Here is a 27,627-nt window from a genome sequence, read left to right as displayed (position 1 = left end):
ACCTGGGATGAGCAGCAGAAATTCAATTGTGCTGGGGAAGCTGTGATCACTATAGATGCCGCTGGGGATGTGACTAGTTCCTGGGTACAATGATGCAGCAATTTGGCAACACGGTTAATAGAGATATTGTGGCATCTGAGCTGAGGAAAGCAGAGATGCTGCTTTAACTTCCCCCAGCCCTGCTGTTCCCTGGATGCTGTTGGCTGAAGAATTTCTTTAAGGGGAAGGAAATCACTGTGGCTGTTTTGCAGATGAATGCCCCAGCCCCACCAGAGCAGAGCTAAGGTTAAAAAAAAAAGTCATATGTATTGTGTCCTGTAATTTATGTGCTCTGACTGTAGGATGTTGAGTACTCAGCCGGTTAAATAGAAACATTGAGTTCGGCAGCTGAAGACGCCACCTTTGAACCTTGCTAAGTAAATGGTGGCTGTGTAGATAGATGTCAGCCCTTATGTCACTCCACAAATGTGAGTTATAGCTCTTAGTGCAAAACCTAGCTGAAATGCTGCTATTTATTCATTGTGTTTAATAAGGAGGAGTTTTACTCTTACACAGAACTGGAGCCCAGTCACATCCCTACCCCTCTTGCTTTCACAGGGGTCTGGCATTCAAGCCCCTGGCTTAACAAGGTCCTTTCAGCTGAGGGTGACCCCCTCATTTGGGACAGGCTAAGCACTATTCTGCTCCCCTTTACTCAAACAATAAAGACAACAACATTTCATTCAGTACTAAAGTGATTTGTAACCCAACACCAGCCAAAGTTGATCATTTTGAGCCACACTGCTCTATATGCTGGATATCTAGGCAGCGTAGGTGTGTTCATGTAAATACAGTTTGCTCCTGAAGTCTCTCCCCTTCCCAGCTAGCTGTCCAGGGACAGCTCATTCAGATCCTGCTCACATCCTACCCCCACCCACAGATAATTTGTCGTTGCAGCAAAGCCCACTCCAGATGTTATAAACTGCAGGAATTCTCATAAGTTTGTTTGTTTGCTGGTCTTATAACTTTGTCATGCCTATTGAGAGTTGGCATGGCAGGGACAGGGGCAGAGGGGACTTTTTCTTGGGCTAAGGGTGGTGAGGGTTCCCTTGAGGGTATCCCTGCTACTGGCACAGGCCCCTGCATCGTGGCTGGTGGGAATGGCAAGCAGGTGGTCGGTGGGAGTGGCCGGGCACTGAGGAACAGTAGCTGGCAAGGCGGCCTGTCATAGCCGTACAGCAAAGTGTAGCCTAGATAGAATTCCTCCTTACCTGTAAGGGGTTAAGAAGCTCAAATAACCTGGTTGGCACATGACCAAAAGGACCAATGGGGAAAGAAGATACTTTCAAATCTTGGGGGCTGGGAGGGGAGGCTTTGTTTTTGTGTGTTCTTTTGGGAAGGAGAGAAGCATCAGGTCAGAAAACTCCTTCTACTATAAACCATCCTAAAAGTCTCTCATATTACAAAAATTGTAAGTAAAAGCCAAGCAAGGCGTGTTCGATTATCTTTTGTTTTGCTTGTGAATTTTTCCTTTGCTGGAGGGAGGTTTATTCCTGTTTTTTGTAAGTTTCAAAGTTACTTTTGTTACCCTCTAAAGTAATTTTCTATCCTGATTTTACAGAGGTGATTTTTACCTTTTTTTTTTTAAACAAAATCCTTCTTTTAAGAACCTGACTGATTTCTCTATTGTCCTAAGACCCAGGGGTTTGGGTCTGTGATCACTTTGTAACCAATTGGTGAGGATATTATTCTCAAGCCTCCCCAGGAAAGGGGGTGTAAGGGCTTGGGGTAATATTTTGGGAATGGGAACTCCAGGTGGTCCTTTCCCTGATTCTTTGTTAAATCGCTTGGTGGTGGCAGCATACCCTCCAAGGGCAAAGAATTTGTGCCTTGGGGAAGTTTTAACCTAAGCTGGTAGAAATAAGCTTAGGGGGTCTTTCATGTGGGCCCCCACATCTGTACCCTAGAGTTCAGAGTGGGGAGGGAACTCTGACACAGTCAGTCAGAGCAAGTGCTCAGATGGCAGAGAAAGCCAGGTGCTTTCTTCCCTGGGTGGGAGGTGAACTCACGCAGATGCACCTCTGAACCTTGGGTCCTACTGAGGAAGGGCAACCACTGTGAGTGGAGTGGGGTGTGGTGAGGGAGCGGGGGGGGGGGGGGGGGGGCACAGTAAAGGAACTTTTGGTTGTAGAACATGAGGCAGAAGACACTGCCCCATTCAGTGGAGGTGGGCGTCCTGCTCACAGGTTTATGTTTATGATGAATCCTGCTTGCAGCATTTTCCCTAATTAATGTCGGGTGACTTCCCTCCTTTCATTAAAAGTTTCTTTATTACACTCAGACTCTGTGTTTGCGAGTGGGGAAGGATTGCCTCTAAGAGGCACCCAGGAGTGGTGTGTAATTTTTCCAGGTTATTGGGTGTGGGCTTGAGACGGTTTTGTGTTGTACTGTTGAAAAGGAACCTCTAGATATTGAACCTGGCCCTGGTTGCTGCCGACTCCACCTGGCAGAAGGGTTACACATACTTATAGCTTCCTTTCACAGGAAACAAGCTGACAGTGTCACCACCAGGTGGGCTTTTTCTTTGACTGGTGGAGAGAGAGAAGCCCATTTTGAGTCTTTGATCTCTGATCATCGCACAAAATTACCGTTCGCCTTCAAATGTGCGTGAATTAGCACTTTCCTGCTAAAGTGCTTCATTTGCATTGCATGATTATTTCTTTCTCATTTGATGGGTTATTTAGTTACAGGGGTATATACAATGTAAATGTTTTCTATTACAGTCTATCAGGATACAGATAAGTGAAAACAATGCACATAACATCCCACAGTTTTCATGAAGTTTAAACACCAAATAAATTTACAACCACTTTTGATCTATACTAATGCACAAGTGAACTGGCCTGGGGCTTTGGCATGAGTTGGCAGCTGGTCTTCCAGCATCACAGAAGCCAAGCCAAGAACAGGGACTGAGATCCCTAGTGGATTGTCACAATTGTGTGTGTTTCTTTAAAAAGAGCTGGGTTGTTTTTTTTTAAATATCACAAAACCATGTGACTTTTCTGAATTCCTCCTGTGCTCTTCCACTTTCACATTCACCCTCTCACTGCAGCAGAGAGGGGTGTATGAAATGCTGATTAAAAATCATTCAAAATTAAAGTCTGTAAGATCTGAGGAACATCAAGGAGCTGGGGGAAAACTTTAATGCCCTGAAACAAAACTGGAAATATGTAATGGAAAAAAAGCAAAAAACAAACAAAAAAAGCCCTTCTGGCTTGACTCTGAGGAAGGAGAAGCTGGGAAGTCCCCACAGACTGACTCTGCTGAGCAGTTTCTGCCAGTTTAAACAGGTAGGTGAAACACAAACACACCTCCTCTTAGCTGTATTTACATTTGTTTATTGCTGTAATTCAGGCCGCAGCATGGTCCAGCTCTGAGGACAGGCACAAGGGGCCAGGAATATCTGATAATTAACTTCAGCTCTGCCACTGTAGCGAATGGTGGTCCTGTCTCTTTACAATTCAGGTGTGATCCGGGGATTCTCACCGGGGGAAGCAGCATCCTTCCTATGTGAGAAAGCTACCTGTGATGTAAAGGGTCAGCACAGAGCCCTGAGCAACATCACTTCAGCACCCCATGGGGTGCATGGCGAAGGGAAAGAGGGATCTCTGCACCACAGGGTGCGCCTTCGTCCCCAGTTAGGCTGGCGAACTGGCTGTGAGAGTCAGGCCATGCTGGATTCCTAGGACCCAGCCCCATGATGGGGGAGGATTCCCCCTCCCCAAAGTCCTGCTCTTTAGCTGCATAGTCTGATGGGTGGAGAGTCACATGGTGAAATAAATTTCTTTACAATAATAAATATTAAAAAAATAAAATCTTGGAGAAAGTAACTCTCCTCCCTGCCCCCACTCTTGGGCCTGACCCTGCCTGCATTGATGTCAATGGGGGTTCACCACGGTCTTGAGTGAGTGAAGGGTCAAGTTCTTTGTGTCTCAGTTTCCTGTGCCTGCCAAAAGTGGGTTATTAACATTCGCTCACCTGCTGCAACAGGGAATGGTAGCGATTGATTTTTTCAGCGCTGTGAAGATGTAAATTGCGAAGCAAATAGGAAGATGTGGATTTAGCACAGCCTTGCCTATTGGGGAGAAGGTCCTGAAAGGCGCTAATGTCCCTAGAGGAGACACTCCCAGCAGGGCCGGTGCTAGGTTTTTTGCCGCCCCAAGCAAAAAAAAAAATAAATGAAAAGGGGGGTGGCCGGACGCCGCCCCTGGAATTTGCGCCGCCCCCCGCACATGTCTGCTTTGCCGGTGCCGAGAGCCGGTCCTGACTTGCAAATATTTTTACTCATTCCAAACACTGGCTCATGAATTGTCAGTCTTGTATGTTTAACAAACTACAAAATAGACAAGCGATGTCAGGAAAAACATGGCCTGTTCTCCAATATCTGGAAGCAAGGGAAGATAAGGGAACTGGTAAACGGGGAGACTACAACGGGTCCTACTGAAAGGTGAACTGTCAGGCTGGAGGGAGGTTCCTCATGGAGTTCCTCAGGGATCAGTATTGGGACCAAACTTATTTAACATTTTCGTTTAATGACCTTGCACAAAAAGTGGGAATGTGCTAATAAAATTTGCCAATGATACAAATAAGTTGGGAGGCATTGCCAATATGGAAGAGGACCAGAATATAAGTAAGATGATCTGGACGACCTTGTAAACTGAAATAATAGAAATGGAATGATATTTAATAGTGCAAAGTGAAAGGTCATGCATTTAGGGACTAACAACAAGAATTTTTTCCTATAAGCTGGGGACATAGCAGTTGGAAGTGACAGTGGAGGAGAAAGACCTGGGTGTACTGGTTGATCAGAGGATGACTATGAACCCGCCAATGTGATATTGGCTGTGGAAAAGGCTAATGCGGTCTTGGGATGCATCAGGAGAGGTATTTGCAGTAGGGATAAGGAGGTTTTAGTACCGTTATACAAGGCACTGGTGAGACCTCACCTGGAATACTGTGTGCAGTTCTGGTCTCCCATGTTTAAGAAGGATGAATTCAAACTGGAACCGGTACAGAAAAGGGATACTCGGATGATCCGAGGAATGGAAAACCTGCCTTATGAGAGGAGACTCAAAGAGCTTGGCTTGTTGAGCCTAACTAACTAAAAGAAGGCTGAAGGAACATATGATTACTCTCTATAACTACAGCAGAGGGATAAATACCAGGGAGGGAGAGGAGTCATTTAAGTTAAGTGCCAGTAATGGACACAAGAACAAATGGATATAAATTGACCATCAGCAAGTTTAGGTTTATAATAAGAGGAACATTTCTAACTATCAGAGGAGTGAATTTGGAACAGCCTTCCAAGGGGAGTAGTGAGGGCAAAAAACCTAACAGACGCCAAGACTGAGCTTGCTAAGTTTATGGAGAGGATGGTATGATGAGACTGCCCCACAATGGCATGTAGCTGATTTGCGACTGGCTGGTGATGGGAGACTCGACGGGAAGCGCTCAGAGTTACCTTGTGTTGATTTCACTGAATTGTTTCGGTAAAAAGAAAAACAAAATGAAAAACATCAGAAAAAATGAAAAGTTTCATTTCAGGATTTTTGAAATTCAGTGCTTTGATTTTTTATTTGAAATGACTTTTCATTTAGAATTTTACTTCAATTTTATTTTATTTTTTAAATTACAAGGCTTTAAAATAACAAAGGAAATTAAATGTTTCGTTTCAAGCATACTTAATCCTGTCTCAGCCTGGAAGATGGACTCATGGCTTTCTGGGGGCCCATCGAGTCCCTACATTTCTATGATCTATTATATGATCTGGATCAAATGAAATGTGAAATGTTTATACCTATTTACTTCTTGATTTGCTGAAATTTGTAAAAAAAGAAAAAAAAGATTTTTGGGTCAAGCTGAATATTTTAACTTTAAAAAAATAAAATAAATATTCCTATTATTATTATTGGGACTGCCACCAAACTCCGTTACTTACACAGCTTTAAAGAAGAGGTGAGGCAATACGATTTCAGCTTTTTTGTAAAATCTTACAGTGATGATCAAAACAGTTACTTACCTTTGTACTCTTTCAGAAGGCCATGTCCTTTAGAGTTGGTCAATACACTTTTTTGCTGAGATTTAATTGAAAAAAATGATGATCTCTTATAAGCTGGTCAAACAATAGCAAAGATCATGAAAAAATACAGAATTTTTGCAAAAAGTATTCATCTATTCTTCATACTCCAGCCTCCAGTTTTCTCTCTTGTCACAATCTCTGCATTATGCTCATTTTTCTCTCTTGCTGTCCTGATATAGTTATAAGGAAATGAAGGTTTCCCTCCTTCCCTCATGGCCCTGTAATGAGCTCCTCTCTGCCTGGCTACATCATGTTCTTCATTATTCGTCCGGTCACAAAGTGGACTCAGGTAAGGAATTCCCATGGCTTCAGTGTGCTTTCTGCTCTCGTGGTAGATCGATAGATGATTAGATTAGATATAATCTCTTTAGCATATGGATATGTGTCAATTCCAACCTTTAGGAACATGTACAATGACATTTTATACATAACCAAACACAAACTATAACTGCAAACTGCTCTTATATCTGGAAAAGAAATCTTCCCACTCCATCTAAACGCAGTCATTCTTGATTCAATTTGTCCTTTCCCAAAATCAAGGGGAATAGTTAGGTCTGGGCTGGCAGCCTGGACTAAAGATCACGGATCGGGGAGTCAGCCAGACCAAGGAGCAAAGGAAGCTGAAGCATCAAGGACCTTTCTCTGAAAGTTCCCTGGCACTCCATTTAAGCACAGAGAGCGGTTATGTCAAGCAGCCCAGCTGATATGATCTGCCATGGTATGACGTAGCGAGGCAACACAATCTCTTATGTAGTCAAGCCCTGGACTCCACAGGACTTAGATCAAAACCACCTTGAATTGCACTGGATGCCTGAGCAGATCACAGAGCTGAGAGGTGAAGTTTCCCGGTGAGATGAAACGAGTGCTCTGCCACATTCTGCACCGGTCCTTAGACATCTAAGGTGGACAGACCGAACCACGGCCTGGTGCAGCTGGAGCGGTGGGTCAGGGAAAAAAATAAGTAAACATCAACGAAATACCTCATTGTTTCAGTTTCCTCCCTCTGTCTCTCTGGTGTCCTAGCACCCTCTAGCAACCTTGCCTCTTCCTCTAATATTGTGCTGCCAAAAGGAGGACGCATTCATTTTGTGCATGTCTGGAGGGTAGGTGTCTTTATGCTTTGGGGGGGGTCCACTTCCTGGGGGCTATCCCTTTCCCCTGGGATGCCGTAGCAAACAGGGTGATTATCTGGATATACATATCCCCTAATCTATAGCCCTGAGTGTTACCAATAGGCTTATCTCCGAGGCATTCGGCTCTGAATCGAGGCGTGTGTCAAGCATCCACCCTCTTCTATTCAATATGGCCTTGGAACCATTAGGTTAAAGGCACTGGAGCCTGTCTACATGCCTCTGGCATTGAGGTTTCTCAGCAACCGTGTTAAACAATGTTACACGAATAGTTACTCCTTCCCCACCCCACAAATCCTGACAGCTCTGTTCCTGATTTACCAAATTTCTGTACAAAAGATATGAGTTTGTCAAGCTTTAAAGCAGGCTGGAATAATGCCGACATTTTCTCTGTTCCTAAGGGGGATGCCTGAAATACAACATTGACTGATGGGATTTTGGGCAGGGGCAAGGAGGAAGGAAAGACAGGTTCAGCATGTAGGGATACCGAGACTTGCCAGCATTATGGTGAAACGGAGCATGTTACCCCACACAGAATGAGCAGCTGAAAGTGCGCTGAGGCTGTGGTATCAGGGGCCCGTACACACATCCGCAAGATAGATACGCCTGGGGAAACGTGGAGAGCTTCTGTCATGGGGTTTGCAATGTTACTGTTCTGTTAAAAGGGGGGTTGTTTTGTTTTGTTTGGGGGTGTAATATATATTTAGGGTGCAAAGTCTAACACTCAAAAGTTAGGAAATGCCAGATTTATGATTGCAGGTGCAACATTAATTCAGCTCCCTTGTATATACAAAGTCACGTGTTAATTTCCCATCAGTCTCCTTCCTCATGTATTCAGGGCAGAGGATGGATGGTGCTCAGGGAATGCGGGAGCTATGCCTCATTGCGCTGAATGAGGAATTAATGACCTTGTGGGCTTTTCTAGGGCATTCATCACTGAAGTATCTTGAGTGCCTCACAAACATGAATGTTTGATCTTCTCATTTCTGGTGTGAGATAGCAGAGTAGAGGACACTGCCCATTATCCGAATTCCCTTTATCTGAAAATCCACAGTGTGTCCCCCCCGTAAACACTGGGGGTTCAGATAACAAGGAGAGCCATTTACAGCAGGGAGCCTCATTCGTGCCACATGACTGCCACAGCGTATCCTCTCACATTGTGGTTCCGTGGCTGCAACACTGCGTCCAGATCAAACCGCTGTCCGGGCAACTCCTTGTATCTGCAGTGGCATCTCTAGTCAGGTCTCCTCTCTCATCAGCGAGCCCAACAGCACAGTTCAAAACAGCACTTCCCTTTATCCGAACACCCGGTTATTCAAAAGCTTCAGGTGGCCCTCGGGCCATTTGAATAAACAGGGGTGTTCGGTGTTATTATTTATTACTAGTTTAGCGGTGGGAAACTGAGACACGGAGTGATTAAGGACAAAATTTGCAAAGGTCACCATTAAATGTAGGCCCCAATGTGAGACATCTGAGGTGTCATTTATTTCAGGGTAGGTCACATTTTTATATGTTTGGAGCACTCTATGGACAGCTAATTAATCTCTGTAACACTCAAGAGAAGTAGTTGGGTAAGTATTGTTCAGATGGGGAACTGAAAAGTAAAGTGCAACACCCCACAGTGACTCAGGATCTTGTCGCAACACAAAGTAAAAAAAAAATACCGGGCTGGCCAATTGTCGACCGACCACAGGAAACAAGAAAAAGCCTCCAGCTTACGGCAGGTTCTTGTCACGTACACCAAAGGGTGCCGTGTGCAAACCCGCTGACGTAAAGGGCGCCAACCGGGAAGGCGGAAAAGCTAAACGACCTATAGCAAAGCGACACGACCCCAACAAAGCCCCATAAAATACAACAGCCAACAAGCGTGGGGGGAGGGGAGAGTTCCCGTGTGTCCGCAAAGAGACTGATCATCCCTCAGCTCAGAGAATCCTCCCCTTAGTGCCGGCCCGTGTCGTGTCGTATTTATTGTAGCTCGCCTTACGCCTACCATGCAATTGGTGTCTGTACTGCTGGTCAGTTGGCTCGGCCGTGTGGTATGTATGTAATTTTCCTGTCATTTAAAAGTACATCCATTACTTCTAGGTCTGTACCCCCCCCTTCCTTGTCGCCTAAGAAGCTGTATAATTTGAATCGTTCACGGGCAAAAACGTTTGCTCTGTTCCTCAGTCACCGTGTAACTTTGTTATCCAATAAACGTTGCCACCGTGTATTTAAACTAATTCACTTGTCAGTGGGCTTGTGTTTTACCCAGTAATATACCTCCCGAGCCTGTTCGCGTCGCGGTCATCTGAGACAGGGTAGAAACTCAGCATCTTTTAATGCCTAACACTCCTTACTACTGTAACGACACCGTGGATACTTTCCACTGACGTCCCTTGCAGCTGTGAGTGCTCTGCGCTTCTGAGGCTTCACGCCCAGAAAACGAAGAGCAAAGAGTGTTAAAAGCAGCCAACATAGAGCAGTCACTGCCAGCTCCCCCTACTATTGCATGCACAAAATTACACGACAGGAAGGTTAAGGTTGTAAAGTCAAGCGCTCAAAGGTTAGGAAATGCTGGAATTCATGTCCAACACCACGCAGTGGAGCCTGGGATCACTTTCAGTGTAGACGGAAGGGCCTTAATGTCAGAGCACAGTCCGTGCAGTGAAAAGACAGTGAGGTTGGAGCACGCTCAAAGAAGACGGAACTTTTGAGATCGTAACAGTCAACCTCCCCCCCCCCATAGGGACCCAAATGAGAAATAAACAATCTTCTCGATGGCACATGCACAAATGGTGGTTTTCAGAGCATTATAACTTGGCCAAATCTGGGTGGATTTTCATAGGGACAACAAGAGTCACCTCCCTGATTCCCAGAGCTGTCTGCCTGCCAAATTTCATGTCCCTGCTCCAAATATGCGGTTCTGGATTGTCCAGGGCTGCAATACTTGTAAGAATTTATTTTAATGTTAGCAAAACAATGTATTATTTCCTCATCATAGCTGAGGTGAGTAGTGTTAGACCAGCCATAATGAAATATAACACAGCGCTTGTAATGATTACATTTTCATCAAAAGTTCATTGTTTTCAGGTTTGTTTTCTTTGTCTCTTTGCTACATTTCACAGCTCAATTTAAAGTGATTGGACCTGACCACCCTGTCATGGCCACTGCAGGTGAGGACATTGTGTTACCCTGTCACCTCAGCCCCAGGGTAAGTGCTGAGAGCATGGAGGTGAGGTGGTACCGGTCCCAGTTCTACGCACTCGTGCACCTTTATCGCGACGGGGACACTCAGAACGAAAGGCAGATGCCGGAATATCAGGGAAGGACGGAATTTCTGAGAGACGACATTGCGAATGGAAGCGTTGCCTTGCGAATACGCCATGTCAGACCCTCTGATGAAGGACAGTACAGGTGCTTTTTTCGATCAAGTGTTTTTCATGAAGAATCCCTGTTGGAACTGAAAGTAGCAGGTCAGTACCTTGGGCTGGTGTTTCCTTGTGACACAACATTTCCCACCCTCACTTGGGTATTATCACGACACTGTCCTGTAGGCTTCCAACAGCCCTGAAAAATTGTCTGACATCTTCACCACGTGTCTCTCTGCATTTCAGGTTGTCCCCACCTCCTCCTCACCCCAGACCTCTTTACAGCTAACAGGCTACAACTTCCCAGGTGGCCACGGGTCAAAACATGAGAAACCTGCCGTTGGTCTCAGTATTGTTTTGCACTGGGCGGTGTGTGAGGGTATGTGTGTGAGGGGGTGTGGGTGGGGGTGTGTGTGTATGTGTGGGGGTGTGGGGTTGGAGGAGGTTTGGGGGGCGTGGGGGGATAGGGGGGTGGGGTGTGGGTGTGGGGGTATGTGTGGGGAGGTGGGGTGTGTGTGGGTGTGTGGGGGGGTTTGTGTGTGACAATAGTCAGCAGATGCCTAAACTCTTTTTGATCGTCAAGTCGAGTTATTGTCCACAGCAAATCTTCCCAGCACAATGAATTGAACCCCTCCCACTTTCTTCCACCCAGCCTCATTCAACACATCCCATAAAAAACCATATTGAGAGACGAGATGCGCTTTGCACCACACTCCAAAATTCATCAAATTCAGGGTCTGCAAGGCCAAGGAAATGGGGGGAGTTAGAGGTGGCTAAGAAATGAGATTTTGCTCCCAGAAACATTTCTACACAAATTTTAATTGAAATTATCCCTTCAGAGTTTTCCAGTTTTCATTGACCTCCCACACCCTCCCCAGAAAAAGTTTCAAACCAAATACTTCAACTAGCTCTTAAGTTAGTTCCTTACTTTAGAGTCCTTCTCAGAGAACATCCTTCCTCAACCACCCAGGCAAAAACATCAGAACTGAAGTGCAAGAGATCTGAAGTGTGATAAGAAGCACGAGCAGAGAGGTGGCCCCTAAATTACACAGAACTCAAACTTCATGGGGCTTATGATCAAACTGAAGGTGATCAGGGAATGAGGGGCATCTCACTGGAAGATATGTTTGAAAAGAAAATTAAGAATGTGGTTAAGTTTTTTGCTGGGCCATGGTTTCCTGGATGATGAGTACTAGGAATTCAGAGGGGAAACCCATTCATTCCTTTTATTAGAGATTTAAGTATTTATATTTTATACTGAATATTCATATAAGTTAGCATAGAGAACTAAAGCAATTTATCTCACTTTCCTTCAGGTCTGGGCTCTGCTCCTCTCATCTCTGTTGAGGGTTATCAGGATGGAGGGATTCAAATGGTGTGTCGATCAGCTGGGTGGTACCCAGAGCCCGAGGTGCAGTGGAGAGATCCCAGTGGACAGGCTTTAACGTCACTGTCAGAAACAAAACCCCGAGGGGCTAACGGCCTGTTTGAGACACAGAGTTCTATCATTATAACAGAGACTTCTAACCAGAGCCTGTCCTGTCATATCAGGAACGCCCTCCTCAACCAAGAAAAGGAGTCGACAGTTTATATAGCAGGTCAGTTACTATCCAAACAACACCCAGCGGTCACCAATAATTAATAAGTACATAAAATAAAAATTGGTTAAATAAATTACGACTGATAAATAATATGAAAGTATTTGCACCAAAGACAGCTACTGTTAAAGGTCTCATGAGCGCTCTTCCTTTTCATCTAATGTTAATGACTTTGCAAATGTTAAATGTCAGACACTTCGTCTTCTCTTGTCCGGGGTGAATTAGTAATGTGACGCTTGACTGTGAGTCACCATGTTACCACCTGTCTCAGTGAGAGAGTGCTAAGCTGGGTGTCAGCTCCCTGGCACCACCAGCCTGTCACCCCCCCCCCAAACAATCTGCTCAGGGCTCTGCCAGCCCAGACTTTACCTTGCAGGTTAACACTAGGGGCATCCAAGGCCCCGAGCTTCTCTGAAGCATCCCTCTGTAATGTCCAGCCCGTCCACTGGACACTCCCAGTAACTACCAGGTTCGCTATTCCCAAGGGAACAGTATACACACAGCTTGATTGGTATACTACTCAGGATCAGGTCCTTTATAACAACAAAAAGAAAAGGAGGACTTGTGGCACCTTAGAGACTAACACATTTATTTGAGCATAAGCTTTCGTGAGCTACAGCTCACTTCATCTGAGGTATAATTATAGTGAAAACAATCATAAGTTTGCCGAAGATTAAGTTTTAAGAGATACTGAGTAAAGATAATGTAAACAGACATGGTTACACATAAAACAAAAGTATAACATGCTTATTAGAGGCTAAACTTAACTTGAAGAGACTAAAATCCTTGTCTAAAGTACTTTCTCACCTAAAACAGTCTTTTCCAGCATCACCAACCCACATGGCTAGGACCCACCATTCATGGATGCAAAAAGTGCTGTGAGGAATAACAAAATGGCTTACTTGTCTTCCTCTTAAACCCCAGAATCTATCATTTTTGTCCTCAGAGTCTGTATGACTCCCTGGTTCCTGGGTGCTGGCTGCAAGGTTTCTTTAAATATTCCTGTTTCCCCGTATTCAGCCAAGGCTCCCATGACTTACAATGCTGAATTTACGTCTTATCTCCTGTCTGGAAGAAACCTGTCTGTCCACTCTGCCTGGGACACAGTTTCTAAATCATATTTTCAGTACATACACACACCTTCTTAAGTATCATCTGTACATACATCTCACAATTATTAGGAAGAGCAGTATGACAAAATCTTTTATTAGGTCCCTGTCAAGGCTAAAATTCCCCACTCTGGCACTTCAAGTGCAGAAGGTGGGGGCCCACATGAATGACCCACTGAGCTTATATTTTACCAGCTTAGGTTTAAACTCCTCCAAGGCACAGAGTCCTCTGCCTTGGACAGGTATTGCTCCCACCACCAAGTGATTTACACCAAATATTCAGGGAAGGGTCACTTGGAATCCCTATCCCCGCAAATATCCCCCCAAGTCCTTTCACCTCCTTTCCTGGGGAGGCTTGAGAATAAAATACCAACCAGCTGCCTTAGCAATGTGAGCACAGACAAACCCTTTGTCTAAGGACTTTGGAATCAAAGTGTTCTTTTTTTAAAAAAGGTAAATTTTATTATAAGAACAAAATAGAGAACCACATCTGAAAACTCAGGCTGTTAGGGATTAAACACCAAAAATAACGTTCTTGGGGTCCAGCTTAAAGGTTACAAGCAAACCAAACAAACGCACCGGGAGTTAGCACAGGGGAACCCACAAGCCAAAACAAACAAAAAGATCCCTGACCACAATTTCTAACATTCTCTAATCTACTGACATGTCAGGGGTTCCAATGAGGCGTGTCTCAGTCTGATGCCGAGGATTTCTCATACCTGGCCCGAGGTTCTGACGGCATATTTTCTGTCTGGTTTCTCTCCGCCGCCCAGAGAACAAAGACCCTGCACCCAGCAGATTTCCCCAGTTTGAAAGGGTTCAGCCTCCCTGTTGGTTCCCCCACTCAGGTGCCAGCCCACTGTAAGTTTACCTTTGCATAGCATTGAGACCTTTTAACCCTTCACAGGGAAAGCAAGTAGAGACCAGCTACTAAGAAGGATTTTATCGCTAACTGACTGGGCTGGCATACATAAAGGTTACCTCCTTTCCCCCTGTATTCATGAGAGCCCCTTACATCATTTTCTTGACGGATAAATACCGTGAAAGTGGTGTGTGGGGTGTACTGAGTTTCTCAGAACTGTCAGGTTTCAGAGTAGCAGCCGTGTTAGTCTGTATCCGCAAAAAAACCAAACCACCAGGGGTACTTGTGGCACCTCAGAGACTCACAAATTTATTAGAGCGTAAGCTTTCGTGGGCTACAGCCCACTTCATCATCATGGGCTACAGCCCACTTCATCGAGTGCATTCAATGCTGTAGCCCACGAAAGCTTCTGCTCTAATGAATTTGTGAGTCTCTAAGATGCCACAAGTCCTCCTGGGTTTTTTTTCAGGACTGTCAGCAGTTGCTGACCCAGAGAAGCGAATCCTTTGCCAGAGGGCACCAATGGATTTCTGTGTCACAGCTGGTTTTACAGATTCAGAGATGATGACGATTATCACAGCTATAGCACCAGGGAGCCCTCGTCATGTGCCAGATGCTGTACAAACACAGAACAAAAAGAAAGTCCCTGCCCCAGGGGCCTTACAGCCCGTGGTGGATTAACACACAGGCCCATGGGCCCTGGCCAGTTTGGGGCCCTCACAGGAGTGCCAGAATCTGTGCAGAGGGGAGGGTGGGGGGCTCGAGTGCCAGAAGAGTGTAACTCCTGCTCCCCGTCTTCCCCCCAGCAGCCTGCCACTGCTCCTGCTCTTCTCCCTGGGGCTCTGCCCCCTGGCCCGGCTGGAAGCTTAGCCAGGCCATGGTGAGGACTGCCTGGGGAGCCCGGGCCACTGTGAGTAGCCCTGGACCCTCCACCTGCCCTGGGAGGGGGTCTGGGGTGCCTGAGAGCAGCTCCTGGCCCGTGTCCCTGCCCCCCAGGGCAGGTGGTGGGGCTGCTCACAGTGGCCTGGGCTCCCTAGGTGGCTCTTACCATGGCCCGGCTCCGGCTTCCAGCCTCGCCGGGGGGAGGGCCTCGGGGGAACAGGAGGAGCAGGGGGCAGGGCCCCATGACAATGAAGTGCTAAGGCTCCCCTCAGCCCCCTTTCCAGGAAGAGGCTGGTACAGCTAGAAGGGGCTGCGCTTCACAGCATGGGATCATCTCCCCCACCAGGAAGCATAGCCCCCGCCACTGCTACTCCATGCCTGCCCGAGGCTACTAAGCCTGTGTTAAAAAGTAGGGGGCCATAGCCTCACTGGGTCCCCCAGTTCTGGTGCCCCTGGGCCCCCTGGGCATAGGGGATTCAAATGTCCTTTGTGCCCAGGGCCCCAGTAAATCTTAATGGGCCTCTGCTTAGACAACAGATGGCTATAGACAGGCATGGGAGTATGAATAAACAATGAGACAATGATAGGGTGTCGTCTCAGCACACTAGCAGTCTACCCATTGCCAAGTTCTCTGATCATCTAGTCCAGGGGTTCTCAAGCTGGGGGTTGAGACCCCTCAGGGGGTGGAAAGGTTATTGCATGGGGGGTTGCAAGCTGTCAGCCTCCACCCCAAAGCCAGCATTTATAATGGTGTTAAATATATTAAAAAGTGTTTTTAATGTATAAGGGGCGTCGCACTCAGAGGCTTTGCTCTGTGAAAGGCGTCACCAGTACAAAAGTCTGAGAACCCCTGATCGAGTCTGACTTCCGCATAACACAGGCCACAGGATTTCCCTGACTTAATTCCTGTTGGAACTAGAGCATATCTTGTAGGGGGTGGGGGGGAAGCCATCCAATCTTGATTTCCAGTGACACAGAATCCACCCCCCACCCTTGGTAAATTGTGCCAATGGTTAATAATCCCTGCTGTTAAAAATGTGGGCCTCATTTCTAGTCTGAATTTGTCCACTTTCAACTTCCAGCCATTGCATCTTGTTCGCTGAATGAGATGCACAGAAATCTGCAGCCTCTGCAGCTAGTGCAGAGTGGATTGGTCACATATCCATACGTTGTCTGTGTCTGGATGGTGAGGAACTCTGACCTACACTGGCACAGTGACTGGCAGTGATAGAGTAGGTCTCCAGCCCATACACAGAGGGCGGAAGGCACAAAAAGAAACACAAGTTATGTCCATGGATCATAACTCTATTGACAGTGACAGACGTTGCAAGGAATTTCTGCCTGCAACAGATAAGGAAACACACTGGGCACACCACATGGATCTCCCCCCGTTGTAATGCAAATTCCTGTTCACAGCGACATGCTCACCCCGCGAAGAGGTAACACACTGCACACCGAACCTGGGCACGTATTCCAACCCTCAACATTTGCTCACGTTGCTAAGACTGTAATTAAGGTTGGATCCTTTATACAAACCAAAGAGGTTACCTGGGTCCAGGAAGTCAATGGGGTTACACTTACATGCTATTCAGTGCCGCACTGCTTAATACCTGGCAGGACCAAGCCTGAAGTGAAAAGCTGAACCGAACTTTAATACACTTTTGAAGTTACCTGTAGAGCTGGGGTGCATTTTTTGTCCGAAACTTTTTTTCCAAGCAAAAATGCAGATTCAAAAAAAAAAAAAATCATGTCGGTTTCACTCAGCTGTTCATCGACAAAACACTCCCCAAAAGACAAGATGTTGTTTTGACATTTTTGAAACATTTGATTTTTCAAGTTGAAATGATTTTCCTTTTCGAATTGCCTCCAATTTTATTCTTAAAAAGGGCAAAAATTTAAAGAAAAACATTCAAAATTAAAATGAGTTTTTACTTTTTTGTTCATCAGAATTTCTGTAAATCATTTTCAGATTGACCCAAAATGATTTTTTCCCCCAGAACTGAGAGCAAACTGAAAAGTCTGTCACTTGTACAGGTCTAGTTATATGTGTTAACTTCAATGTTCTCAACTTCATTGACTTTAAGTTTAAAAAGTTGTGGGGGGGGTTGGTGAATTTGATAAGCCCAATACCAGTTCTCTTCCTATGTGTATTAATTAAACCAATCCTTTAATGGAGAAATGAAAGGAGCTGCAGCTCCCCTTCCTATACTCTCCTCGAAGGTGGAACCTGGGTTTGGCTGATGGATACAGAAATAGCTCCTATTCCATTCATTTCTTTGCTGTCTTTAGTATTTTTTTAAACGAATACATGTGTGTGTGTGTTATGTGTTTCACATTCTTACAATCACCATTGCACTCTGATCACTAACTTGTACATGGTCTAAGTTTAGCTATTACTTCAGTTAGTGCTGATTTTTTTTTCTCCACAAGCAGGGATTATTTCTAAAGTATATTGAGAAATAGACAAATACATTCCCCCCCCTTCACTTCTGCTTTGTGACACTTTCATATTCCCCTCCCCCACTCTTTCTTCTAGATGGTTTCCACATTAGAAATATGGGATCCTCACTTCCGTTTGTTTGATGTACTTTCTTCCCTCCCTACTCTGTTGAAATTATGTAGCTGAAACAATGTTTAAAATCGGTTTCTGGTATTTTCTGTTGCTCAGACAAGAGTATTTACACCCTTATCTCATAAATCTTGCTGGGATGTATTTTTCTGAGATACAAGTATTTTATTTTCCAAACTGCCGCATCTCTCTGGGGTTTTGTTTTTCAGAACCTTTTTTTCCAAGAGTGTCTCCCTGGATGGTGGCTCTGTACGTGTTCCTGGTTATCTCCTTTGCTTTGTTAGGCGTTGCTGCTTTTCTCTTCACATTAAGAGGTAAAGGCCTAAAGAGGCGAATACAATGTGATAAGAGGAAAAAAAAGATTTCCTCTGTAGAAAAGATACTGGTAAATGGACAAGACAGGAATGACTAGGACAGAACAGCATAGAAAGGAGACAGGCACGGAAAGTGCAGCAGGTGAGGAAAGGAGAGGGGAAAATAATAATGATGTAGGACCAGGCTCAGCTGAATAGGGATGTGATTACACACGTGATTAAGCATGTGCTGAAGGGTTTTGCAGAATCAGGGCTATAACCATGGTGCAGCATTATGCTTTTAATATGAACATGTGGTTATCCTGATAAACCCAGTCTGAGCAGTTATGCATGTGCGATCACATTAGCTGTGCATGGAAATTGGTTAGCTAATTGTGCCACTAATTTATTTGAGGTCTGGCCCTAATAATGACATGTTATCCAAATAGCAATCTTCATTTGTTAGCCCAAATCCTCCTCCTTCCCCTCCAAAGAGAGCCTCTAGTACCATTTGTTCACCTTTCCATACCCCTCTTCCAATTCCTGGCTGGCTCTAATGAGACCTGATGCTTCACCGTTTACTTAACATAGAGCCCTGCACAGATCCGTGTTCCTGGTGATTTACAGAATTCAGGACAGATTGTAACTCTGTAATTTGCTCTGACAAAGGGTGCTGCCCCAGGAACAGACTGGAGAACACTGTAATTCCTCCCAGTCTCCCTCTTGCTCTGCTGAGGCACTAAGGCCTGGATCCACAAATAGACTGAAGTGTTAAAATGCTGAGCATCACAATGCCTAATGTTCTGGCACCCAGAAAATCACTTGCACAGCACTGTGATCCACAAACCCCGAGTTAGGCTCCCTAGTCAATGACTGGGGGGAGCGAGGCACCTAAGAATGGGAGCCACAAAAGCCAGAACGCCAGGCAGGGAGCCATCTAAACTAGCCAGTGGCAGATGCCAAGGAGAGTGGTGTGGTCTGAGTCCTGCCCCATCTCTGAGTTTGGCACCTCAATTTGGGCTGGAGAGAGGTGTCTCTCTATGAACCCCTCTCCTGCATTGAGCCATTTCTTGCAAATACAATGGCAGAGTAGACCCAATGCCACACAAAATGGCCAGGGGGACGAGGGGCTTTCAAGCACATAAGTCTCATTGTGGATTTGGGCCTGAGTGATCACTGAACACCTCACTAACGGGGTTGCCAGTTCTCACAATTTTAGTGCAAGTCTCTCGCTCATTTCTCCCACTCAAAGTTGCAGCAACTGGAAAAATTTGTTTGTGAGAGAATCTCAACTTTCTTTAAAAAAAAAATGTCTGATACCAACAGTTATGGTTGAGGAGAAAAGGTCAAAGCCATAGAATGATAAAAATGTAAGACTGGAAGGGACTTTGAGACGTCACCTACTTCATCCCCACACTCTGTGGTTGGACTAAATAAGAACATCCCTGACATGTTTGTCTAACCGGTTTTTAAAAACCTCCAGTGATGGGGGTTCTGCAGCCTCCCAGATGAACGTGGTTACGAGCAGCTCAAACCCCAGTAGACAAATAAGAACACAACATTTATTTAAATCTCACTTTTTAATCTAATCCCATGAGTAGAGGCCTGAGTCAGGCTATTTGAAAACTTGGCGTTGGTAATGCTGATACACCAGGTGTGTGATGTGTTATACGCAAGGGCTATTTGACGATTAAATACCTACTTTTGTGAAAAAGAGCTTAATAGAAAACAAAATATTTGAAGAAGTATTCATTGAACTTTCTACAACAACAATATTGTGTGGGGGCGGATACCAGCATGAGACAGTTCATGACAAAAGACAACCTGAGAAAGTTATAAGTCATTATAAGTAGGGTTTGTGTATAGATACACTCTTCAACCCTGATTTCTGCATCAGTAAACTGGTGTAATGCAAAGATACGAAGGGGAAACTGAACGCTTTCGGAGTTGAAGAGGTGTTAAACAGATGGAGAACTGCTGACAAGATGCAGTTATTATGAAAGAAACACTAAGGGTCAGATATTTGGAAGTATTTAGGTGCCTGAATCCCATGAAATTAATGGGAGTTTGGCATCTAAATACCTTTAAATATCTGGCTCTAAATGCACGTCATGTTATCCAGATATTAATTTGTTTTCATTCTTTGAGGCTCGCACGTCTTTCTCAAGAATGATTTGTAGCGTTCTTGATGTTCAAGGTTTCTTCATGATTTACACCTGAGTGGATTTGCCTTGACGATGAAAGTGGATGGAAAATGTGTGTAAAATGTTATTATTCTATTATCATAGCTTCTTTATGCCCTTTTACAGCCACAGTGGAATCATTAAGAATGTTTAATAGCATAAAAATAGAATGAAACTATATCATGAGGCTACGAAGACTTGTCTTTAGATATGTATTTACTGAAACTGAAGAGCCTAAGTAATCTATACTAACTTACACTGGTTTGTTTTGTTTTAGGAAACCTTCATGCAAAAATTGGTAAGTTATTCCCTCTTCTTCACTACATCATACCTGTGTGTGTCTGTTAGTGTTTTAATTTGATTGTTTAATATAATTTATTTTAATAACGTTTGAGAGTCCAGGCAGACATCATTTCATGACCTAAAGCGAATGGAAATGTTGCCCGCATTTTCAAATGTGACTACAAGTAGTGACTTTGGATACCTTAGTTTTTGGGTGCCAAACTTGAAATCTCCTGGACTGGCTTGATGTGCAGAGGGGGTACACTTTCTGAAAATGTAGCCCCATAACCCTACCAAATCCTTATCACCACAATCCCAATGCCACAAGGTGGAGATGGGACAGAGCAAATAAGGATTGATGAACCACACATAGGCTGTCTAGACTTCACACCACTTGAAGTGACATGTTGCGTGTGGGTAGCTACATATATAAGCCATGTCTACACTTACCAGGGATCGACGCTGCTGCAATCGATGCAGCGGGGGTCATTTAGCAGGTGAACCCACTAAATCAACCGCAGATTTGTTCTCTGGTCGACTTCAGTACTCCACTGGAAGAGAAGATTAATGTAAGTCGATTGGAGAGCGTCTCCTGTCGACGCAGGGCGGTGCAGACACGGCAGTAAGTCAACCTAAGCTACATTGACTCCAGCTATGTTATTCACGAAGCTGGAGTAGTGTAACTTAGGTCAATTTACCGTGGTAGTGTAGACAAGGCCATAGTGAAAAGCAGGCAGTGTCCACACTGCAATGTGGTAGGAGTCAGTGAAAAACTCTGGCATGGGGGAGGCAGTGAGGAAAGGCTCCGGAAGCAGGGTGGCAGCAGGACACTACATTGCTAAAAACAGCTGTGTAGGTGGGGGAAGAATTGTTTGGGTGCATAGCCCTCAGGTTCAGGCATGCCTGTACTCTACGCTCTTAAGCAGTGACTCACCATCTACACAGCTATTTGTCCCCATGCGAGGGGGGCATGCAGGGTTTGTACTCTGCACGCTGCTGTAGGGAGTGTGCCATGTAGATGTACCCATAGTAGCCTGAAGTTAGGCACCTAAATCCATAGAGAGAGGAATGCCTCGATGTTCACCCATCGCTCAGACAGACTCCTTTGTGCTCAGCATCTCTGGCAGTCAGGACATATTTAAATACCTTATGCCCCTGTCCAGCAAACTCTTATGCATGCACGTACGCATGTGCACAAACATTTGCTGGGTCAGTGTTGACAGAGTGAGATTTTCTAAGATGCCTAAATGTGCATTTTCACTAGGAAAACAAGATGCTAACGTTGGTACTTACATGTGTTAGCTAACCAGAGGTAAAATCCCTAATGAAGACCAAGCAGGTTGTATTTTTAACAGGAGTTAGCCGGTCATGGTCAAATTATTGAAACAGAACATTGATTGACACGAACTGGAATAAAGTTCTGTTTTTCAGTTTGTGGAAGTTCAGGGGATTTTTGACTTTTTGTCTTGATTTGAGCTGGGAAGAAAAGTTGACCTCTTGAAAATACTTTTTTAAAAAAATTATTCAGAGTTTTAATTATAAGAATACAGTGGGGGGGGGGGGAGCCAGTTGCATTTGAACAATAACTGACATACAGTTTGCTCAAATATATTTGGGAGTGGTCTCACGAAACATGATCTGCTGAACAAGTCCGTAGTTCTTGAGATGTTTCGAGGGGCAAGAAAACTGTTTCCCATCCAGTTCTACAGTTGTGTATAGGTCAGCCCTCAAGCAGATGAGTAACTTCACTCCCATATACATTTTCAGGACTGGCCATACATGTAAAGCACATCGACAAATAATCATAGGGTACTCACTGGGAAAGTCTAACTATAATAAGTTACTACGACTAAAGAGATACAGTAATTGAGCTTGGAAGGATAAGGTTCTAATTGGTCGTGTTGGTCAATGCTGATTTTGCCATACATGTACAAACTGAACAAAGAAGATTTCCGTAGACAATAGAAGTTTACAGGTAGGCAAAGTAATAAAAATGCTGCTTGAGAATTTAGGGTTTGATTTAAGGATCTTTACTTTGTATATTTGGACATGCAAGGCTGAGAATTTGTCTAGTGTCCTCAAATCATTGTCTGACACCACCACCACCACCCTAATTTCCCTCAACTGTAGGAATTCAGATAGATAAGTATAAAAAGCTTAAAATAAACATTATCCATCAAGATTTTAAAAAATGGAATTCTGCCAAGCATAATAGCTATGTACATTATTAGAATGCTTAGAATAAAACCTGTCCTTTCACTCGGTATGCGCTCAAACAGAAGCTCATTCTTGTGATATTTCTTTTTTACTCTGCTTTATCTATCTTCTTTCCTTAGGGAAGATCCAGGCTGAAAAACGTAAGTTACATTCTTCTTAGTAATCTTCTGTGCACATTTGTATCCTTTTGATTTGTTTTAATCTACTCACCAAGGTCTAGGTCCTAAAAGAGACTTAAGTATTGCAATTCCTAACTCCAGATAGTGAGAGAGAGCCCCCCATCTCACTATATCCATAATGCTCACACCACGTCATGAAGAAACCCTGTCCTTTTTCCGATTGGGTGGGTGATGCCAGCCCAGTGCAGGTGAAAGAGGGCTTCTCTGGGGCTGCAGGAGGTATAAATTCCCTCCAGTTCTTCTGGGCCGCAGTCCTCTCCCCTTCAACTTGCTTCGGCCACTTGGAGCTCAGTGGTTAAAGCAGTCACCTGGGCTGTGGGAGAGCTTCTTCCCAAATCCCTGTTCAGCCTGATTAGGAGCGGGGACTTGAACTTGGGTCTCCCACACCCAGGGAGTGCCCTAGCAACTGGGTATTCTGGGACAGATGCAGAGACACTCACTTTCTCTCACTCTTCCTGATCTGGTTGCTCGCACCTTTTTTTTGTGTAATGTGTGGTCTGGGCATGCCTACTGGATCAGGTCCCACAGGCTAGACAGGGGAATGCCTAGCCAGAGTATCTCCCCAAGCACCTTTGTGCCACCAGGACTTAGGCAGTTGTGTGCATGCCCAAAGGCAGAAGCTTGAGTACCTAAGGGATTTAGACACCTATAGGGTAGGGGAGAAGGCAACTGGTAGCGCATTTTCTGTGAGAGCTCTGAAACTTGCTCCCCTCCAATAGTCTGTGTCCCACTGCCTGATATGGGACACAGCAAGAGCTCCATCACCCAGACAAACCAGACTTCTGTGACACGTGATTATTAAAACCAGAAATCACATATATTAGGCTTTTCCAGATCTTACCCCAAAATCACACTGATAGCCAATCCTTTAGTAACTAAAAACTAAAGGTTTATTAATAGCTTTGAAAAGGAAGTGAGTTGAGATTAAAATGAATCAGATACATCGCAGCTGGTTTCAGAGTCTGTAGGTCAGGATAATAGCAGTGATGTTAAATCTGCTAGCTTGCAATAAATCTTTGGTTCATCCCAAATACTGGGGTCCTCAGTCCATTGTTCAAAGCTCTTCTTTGTTAGAAATTGTAGTCCAGAAATGTGGAACAGGAAAGAGGCAAAGAAATTATGTCACCGTCTCCACTTTTATACCCTCAGCCTGTATGCATGGAAAGTTACTGGCACAAACATGGAGTCAGGGATCACATGTCTTCCATGCCCCGCTGAGTCACTGGGCCTCCATTGTCCATATGCTCTCTGCAACATCCTCTGGAGATGCCCACTGGCAGAGTTCATTCTCCTTAATGACCCATCAACCACGGCTGGCTGGTCTTGATGTAAATCTGTCATGTGGGTGCCTCCACCCTGTTGGCATCCTCTGCTGCATTGCCTGATGTCTAGAGTGTAGTTACAGGACAGTATTCTCCCGGTCCCAGGCTCCCTAATGGAGCTGGGGCCCTCATCAATATCTCAGACCCAGTCACTTGATGCTGCTCAGTGGGTCTGATGATTCCCAGGACCTGCCTACTAGGCTTCTCCCAGGAATAGGGCTGTCTGGTCCCTGGCCCCTCTGGCCCTGAAAGGGGCAGTCTGGCCTGTTACAAAGAGGGTGTGTCCCCAGGATGATGGGGATGGACAGAGACTTTTGTAGCTGCTGGCTGCCCATGTTGGCTTCCTTTGCTGTTGAATGTTCTTTTTCATTGCTTCTATGGTGTCAGGTTTTTATATTAGTTAAAATTAGAGCTTCTGTCTTGGTGTCTTTAGCCAACAATAAGTAAATAGAAGCACAAAGCTAAGCTTATTAATCTTGATGGGAAGGAGAGCAGAATGGATAAAGATTCAGTTACAGAATCAAATGAATATTAAATGACGATATAATCCGATTCAAAAAAGCTCTGATAGTCTTTAAAGTTACGTGCATGTGCATTCCCATTGACTTCGATGTGCCTGGACCCAAGCACGTGTCTAAACGCTTTTCTGAATTGACACCACTGATATGCTACAGGCCTGTGACACAGAAGACAAAAAATCGAACCCTGTCCTACTTTTATTTTCAAAAGCACCCATTGCTTTGCTCTGATTGGATGGGAGTTTCACCACTGACTAACTGCAGCGGGAGCAGAGTTAGGGCAACCCTACTCATAATCTGTATAGTAAAGACAGAAGAACAGCTAAAGATTCAGGTACAGAACCAAACAAATATGAGAGGCTCCAGCATGTTAGCCAACTATTAGCATTGTAGGAGCTGACCCTGCAGTCTTTGCACACTGTAGGCTGCTAGTGAAGCCAACAGGAGTTTAGGGTATGTGAAAAAGCCGATTTGGTGTGAATCCGACAGGTAATTCAGAACTGTAAATGTCTGAAAGTATTCATTTGTTTGATAGCTAATCGTAGTGAATGCACAAGCATGAATGAAAACTCAGCCTAGTTGCCACCTACCACCCCACACTGGAACCCAGATGGGGTATCAAACACCTACAACCCATTCTGAAGAGGGACCCCTCCTGAAAGAAATCTTTCCTAAACCCCACTTCTGGCCTTCAGACAACCTCCCCAGGCTCTCCAAGCTCATCATCAGAACAAAGCTCCACACAGACCAGGACACCCCAAGTCAAAGCAGCACCAGACCCTACCAGAGCAGATGCAAAACCTGCAGCCGTATCTCCATTGCTACCGTGACCAACCCCCCATGAATCCTACACAGGCCTGTCACAACAACTTGTGCACTAAATGCCCCAACATCTATGTCTATGTCTACACCACGACGTATACTGGCAACGTACGCTACACTGACATAGGCGCTGGTGTGGACAGTCAGTGCTATGGCAGCGAGAGAGCTTGTCCTGCTGACTTAGCGTCTGCTGCTCGCGGGGACTGGTGGAGTTAAGCTGAAGGGAGAGGTCTCTCCCATCGGCTGACAACAGTTACATTAGCGCGCTTACAGCGGCATACGTGCAGCCGCGCTGCTGTGAACGCGAGCGTAGCTGTGCCCTTTGTGGGGGAAGCCAGACAATCTCCACACTCCTAGGCTTTGTCTACACTGCCAATTGAACCACAAAACTTTTGTTGTTCACAGGTGCTTAAAAAAGTCCCCCACCCCGAAAGACGCTCGTAGGGGGTGGAAGTATTTTGTCGGGAAAAGTACCTACAAAAAGCATTCACACTGCCAGACTTCTAGCGACACGGCCATGTCGCTAAAAGCTGTGTCGTGTAGACAAGCCCTCAGATGAACTCTCAGGAAACTGATAAAAGACAAAAACACCCTGTCACCTGTGGGTGAACACTTTTCCCAGAACAATCACTCTATATCTGACCTCTCAGGCCTTATCCTCAAAGGAAACCTGCACACCGCTTTCAAAAGGCTTTCATCACTCTGCTAGATACTAAAAATCATGGACTGAACAGAGACTCTGGATTTGGGCTTATTACAACAATCCGTAACTCACTAACCCTTTCTTTTTGTCCTGTGACTGCAGGTGTTAATGGGACACTACCTTGAATGGTCCCTTACAATATATGCTAACTAATCTGTTCCACCTTGCCTTTAGCTATGAGCTCAGATTAGCTTTCCTAGATCTGAAGAAGAGGTCTGTGTGGCTCGAAATCTTGTCTCTCTCACCAACAGAGGTTGTTCTAATAAAAGACATTACCTCACCCACCTTGTATCATGAATCCAAATGTAATTCATTCATAGATTTAAGGCTGGAAGGGACCATCAGATCATCTAGTCTGACCTCCTGCATGACACAAACCAGAGTATTTCACCCGGTATTGAGTCCAGTGCTCTGTGTTCAGCAGATCTTTCAGAAAGACATCCCGTCTTGGTCTGAAGACATCAAGAGATGGAGAATCCATCACTTCCCTTGGTAGTCTGTTGCAGTGGTGGAAGTTCTAATTTGAGTAATGGTTTTCTTGAAACTGTAAATCAAAATAAAATGGAAAACTCCTTAATATCTCCATTCAGTGAAAAAAATCTTAAATAATGTATTTATCCATTTGTTTTATTTTAGGAAAACTTCTTGAAAATATCAGTAAGTTTCATTGCCCTCCTCCAATATCACCTCATATGTGAAGTTGTGCGCAGATAAGTTTTTAATTTAAGGGACAAGGTCAACTGAAAAATCACAGGTAACGTCAATAACTTGTTAACAGTAATCCCCATGCTATGTTATGGGAAGTCATAATGCAACCAGGATTTTAAAATACTTTGAAGGACTGACTTTCCCTCAGTCCTGAATAGCTCATACTCCCGGTGAAACTGAAGGGAGCAGCAGCAAAGCGTCCTGTGGTCTTACAGGCTATCAGACGTACTGGAGCATGAGCTTTCATGGGTGAACACCCACTTCCCACGAAAGCTCATGCTCCAGTACGTCTGATAGTCCGTAAGGTGCCACAGGACGCTTTGCCGCTTTTACGGATCCAGACTAACACGGCTCCCCCTCTGAAGCTTGAAGGGAGGAGGAGGTTCCCAAAGAATGAAGGTTTACAGAGACTAGTAAGCAGTAATAATACCGAGCTCTTCTGTAAAGAAACTTCATCGGTAGATCTCAAAGCACTTTAGAGATCATGATCATGAAACTGAGGCACAGAAGGGGCAACTAACATGCCCAGGTCTCCCAGCAGGCCAGGGGCAGAACCATGATTAGAACTCATGTCACCTGAGTCCCCGCGCTGTGTCTGCTGGGCCACACTACCTCTCTAGTAGTAATTAGTGATCGGGCCTAAACATATTGCACCATTCCAAATGGTAAACCTTTGACGGTAATGCTCCAGTCCTTCAGACACTTGTGTTCGTGAGAAATTTTTCTTACATGCCTAAGTGTTTTCAGGCCCGGGAAACCATAATGCACTTTTCACCTGCCAG

The 27,627-nt window shown here is 44.9% G+C and overlaps 1 protein-coding gene across 1 annotated transcript in view; it reads left to right on the top strand.

Annotated features, from left to right (window-relative positions):
* Positions 1 to 6,320: 6,320 nt before the first annotated feature.
* LOC102941466 (butyrophilin subfamily 1 member A1) overlaps positions 6,321 to 27,627 on the top strand; it is a 37,709-nt gene continuing 16,402 nt past the window's right edge. Inside the window, 8 exon segments of the mRNA XM_027827181.3 lie at positions 6,321 to 6,381; positions 6,384 to 6,407; positions 10,356 to 10,703; positions 11,915 to 12,196; positions 17,828 to 17,932; positions 20,372 to 20,392; positions 22,713 to 22,733; positions 26,774 to 26,794. Of these exon segments, the coding sequence (XP_027682982.2) occupies positions 6,342 to 6,381; positions 6,384 to 6,407; positions 10,356 to 10,703; positions 11,915 to 12,196; positions 17,828 to 17,932; positions 20,372 to 20,392; positions 22,713 to 22,733; positions 26,774 to 26,794 (862 nt within the window). The 5' untranslated portion in view covers positions 6,321 to 6,341.

This window comes from Chelonia mydas, chromosome 11, assembly GCF_015237465.2.
Source record: "Chelonia mydas isolate rCheMyd1 chromosome 11, rCheMyd1.pri.v2, whole genome shotgun sequence".
In the NCBI taxonomy this organism is placed as follows: Eukaryota; Metazoa; Chordata; order Testudines; family Cheloniidae; genus Chelonia; species Chelonia mydas.
The sequence above is the reverse complement of the archived record's forward strand: the minus strand, read 5'-3'. Positions and strand labels throughout refer to the sequence as shown.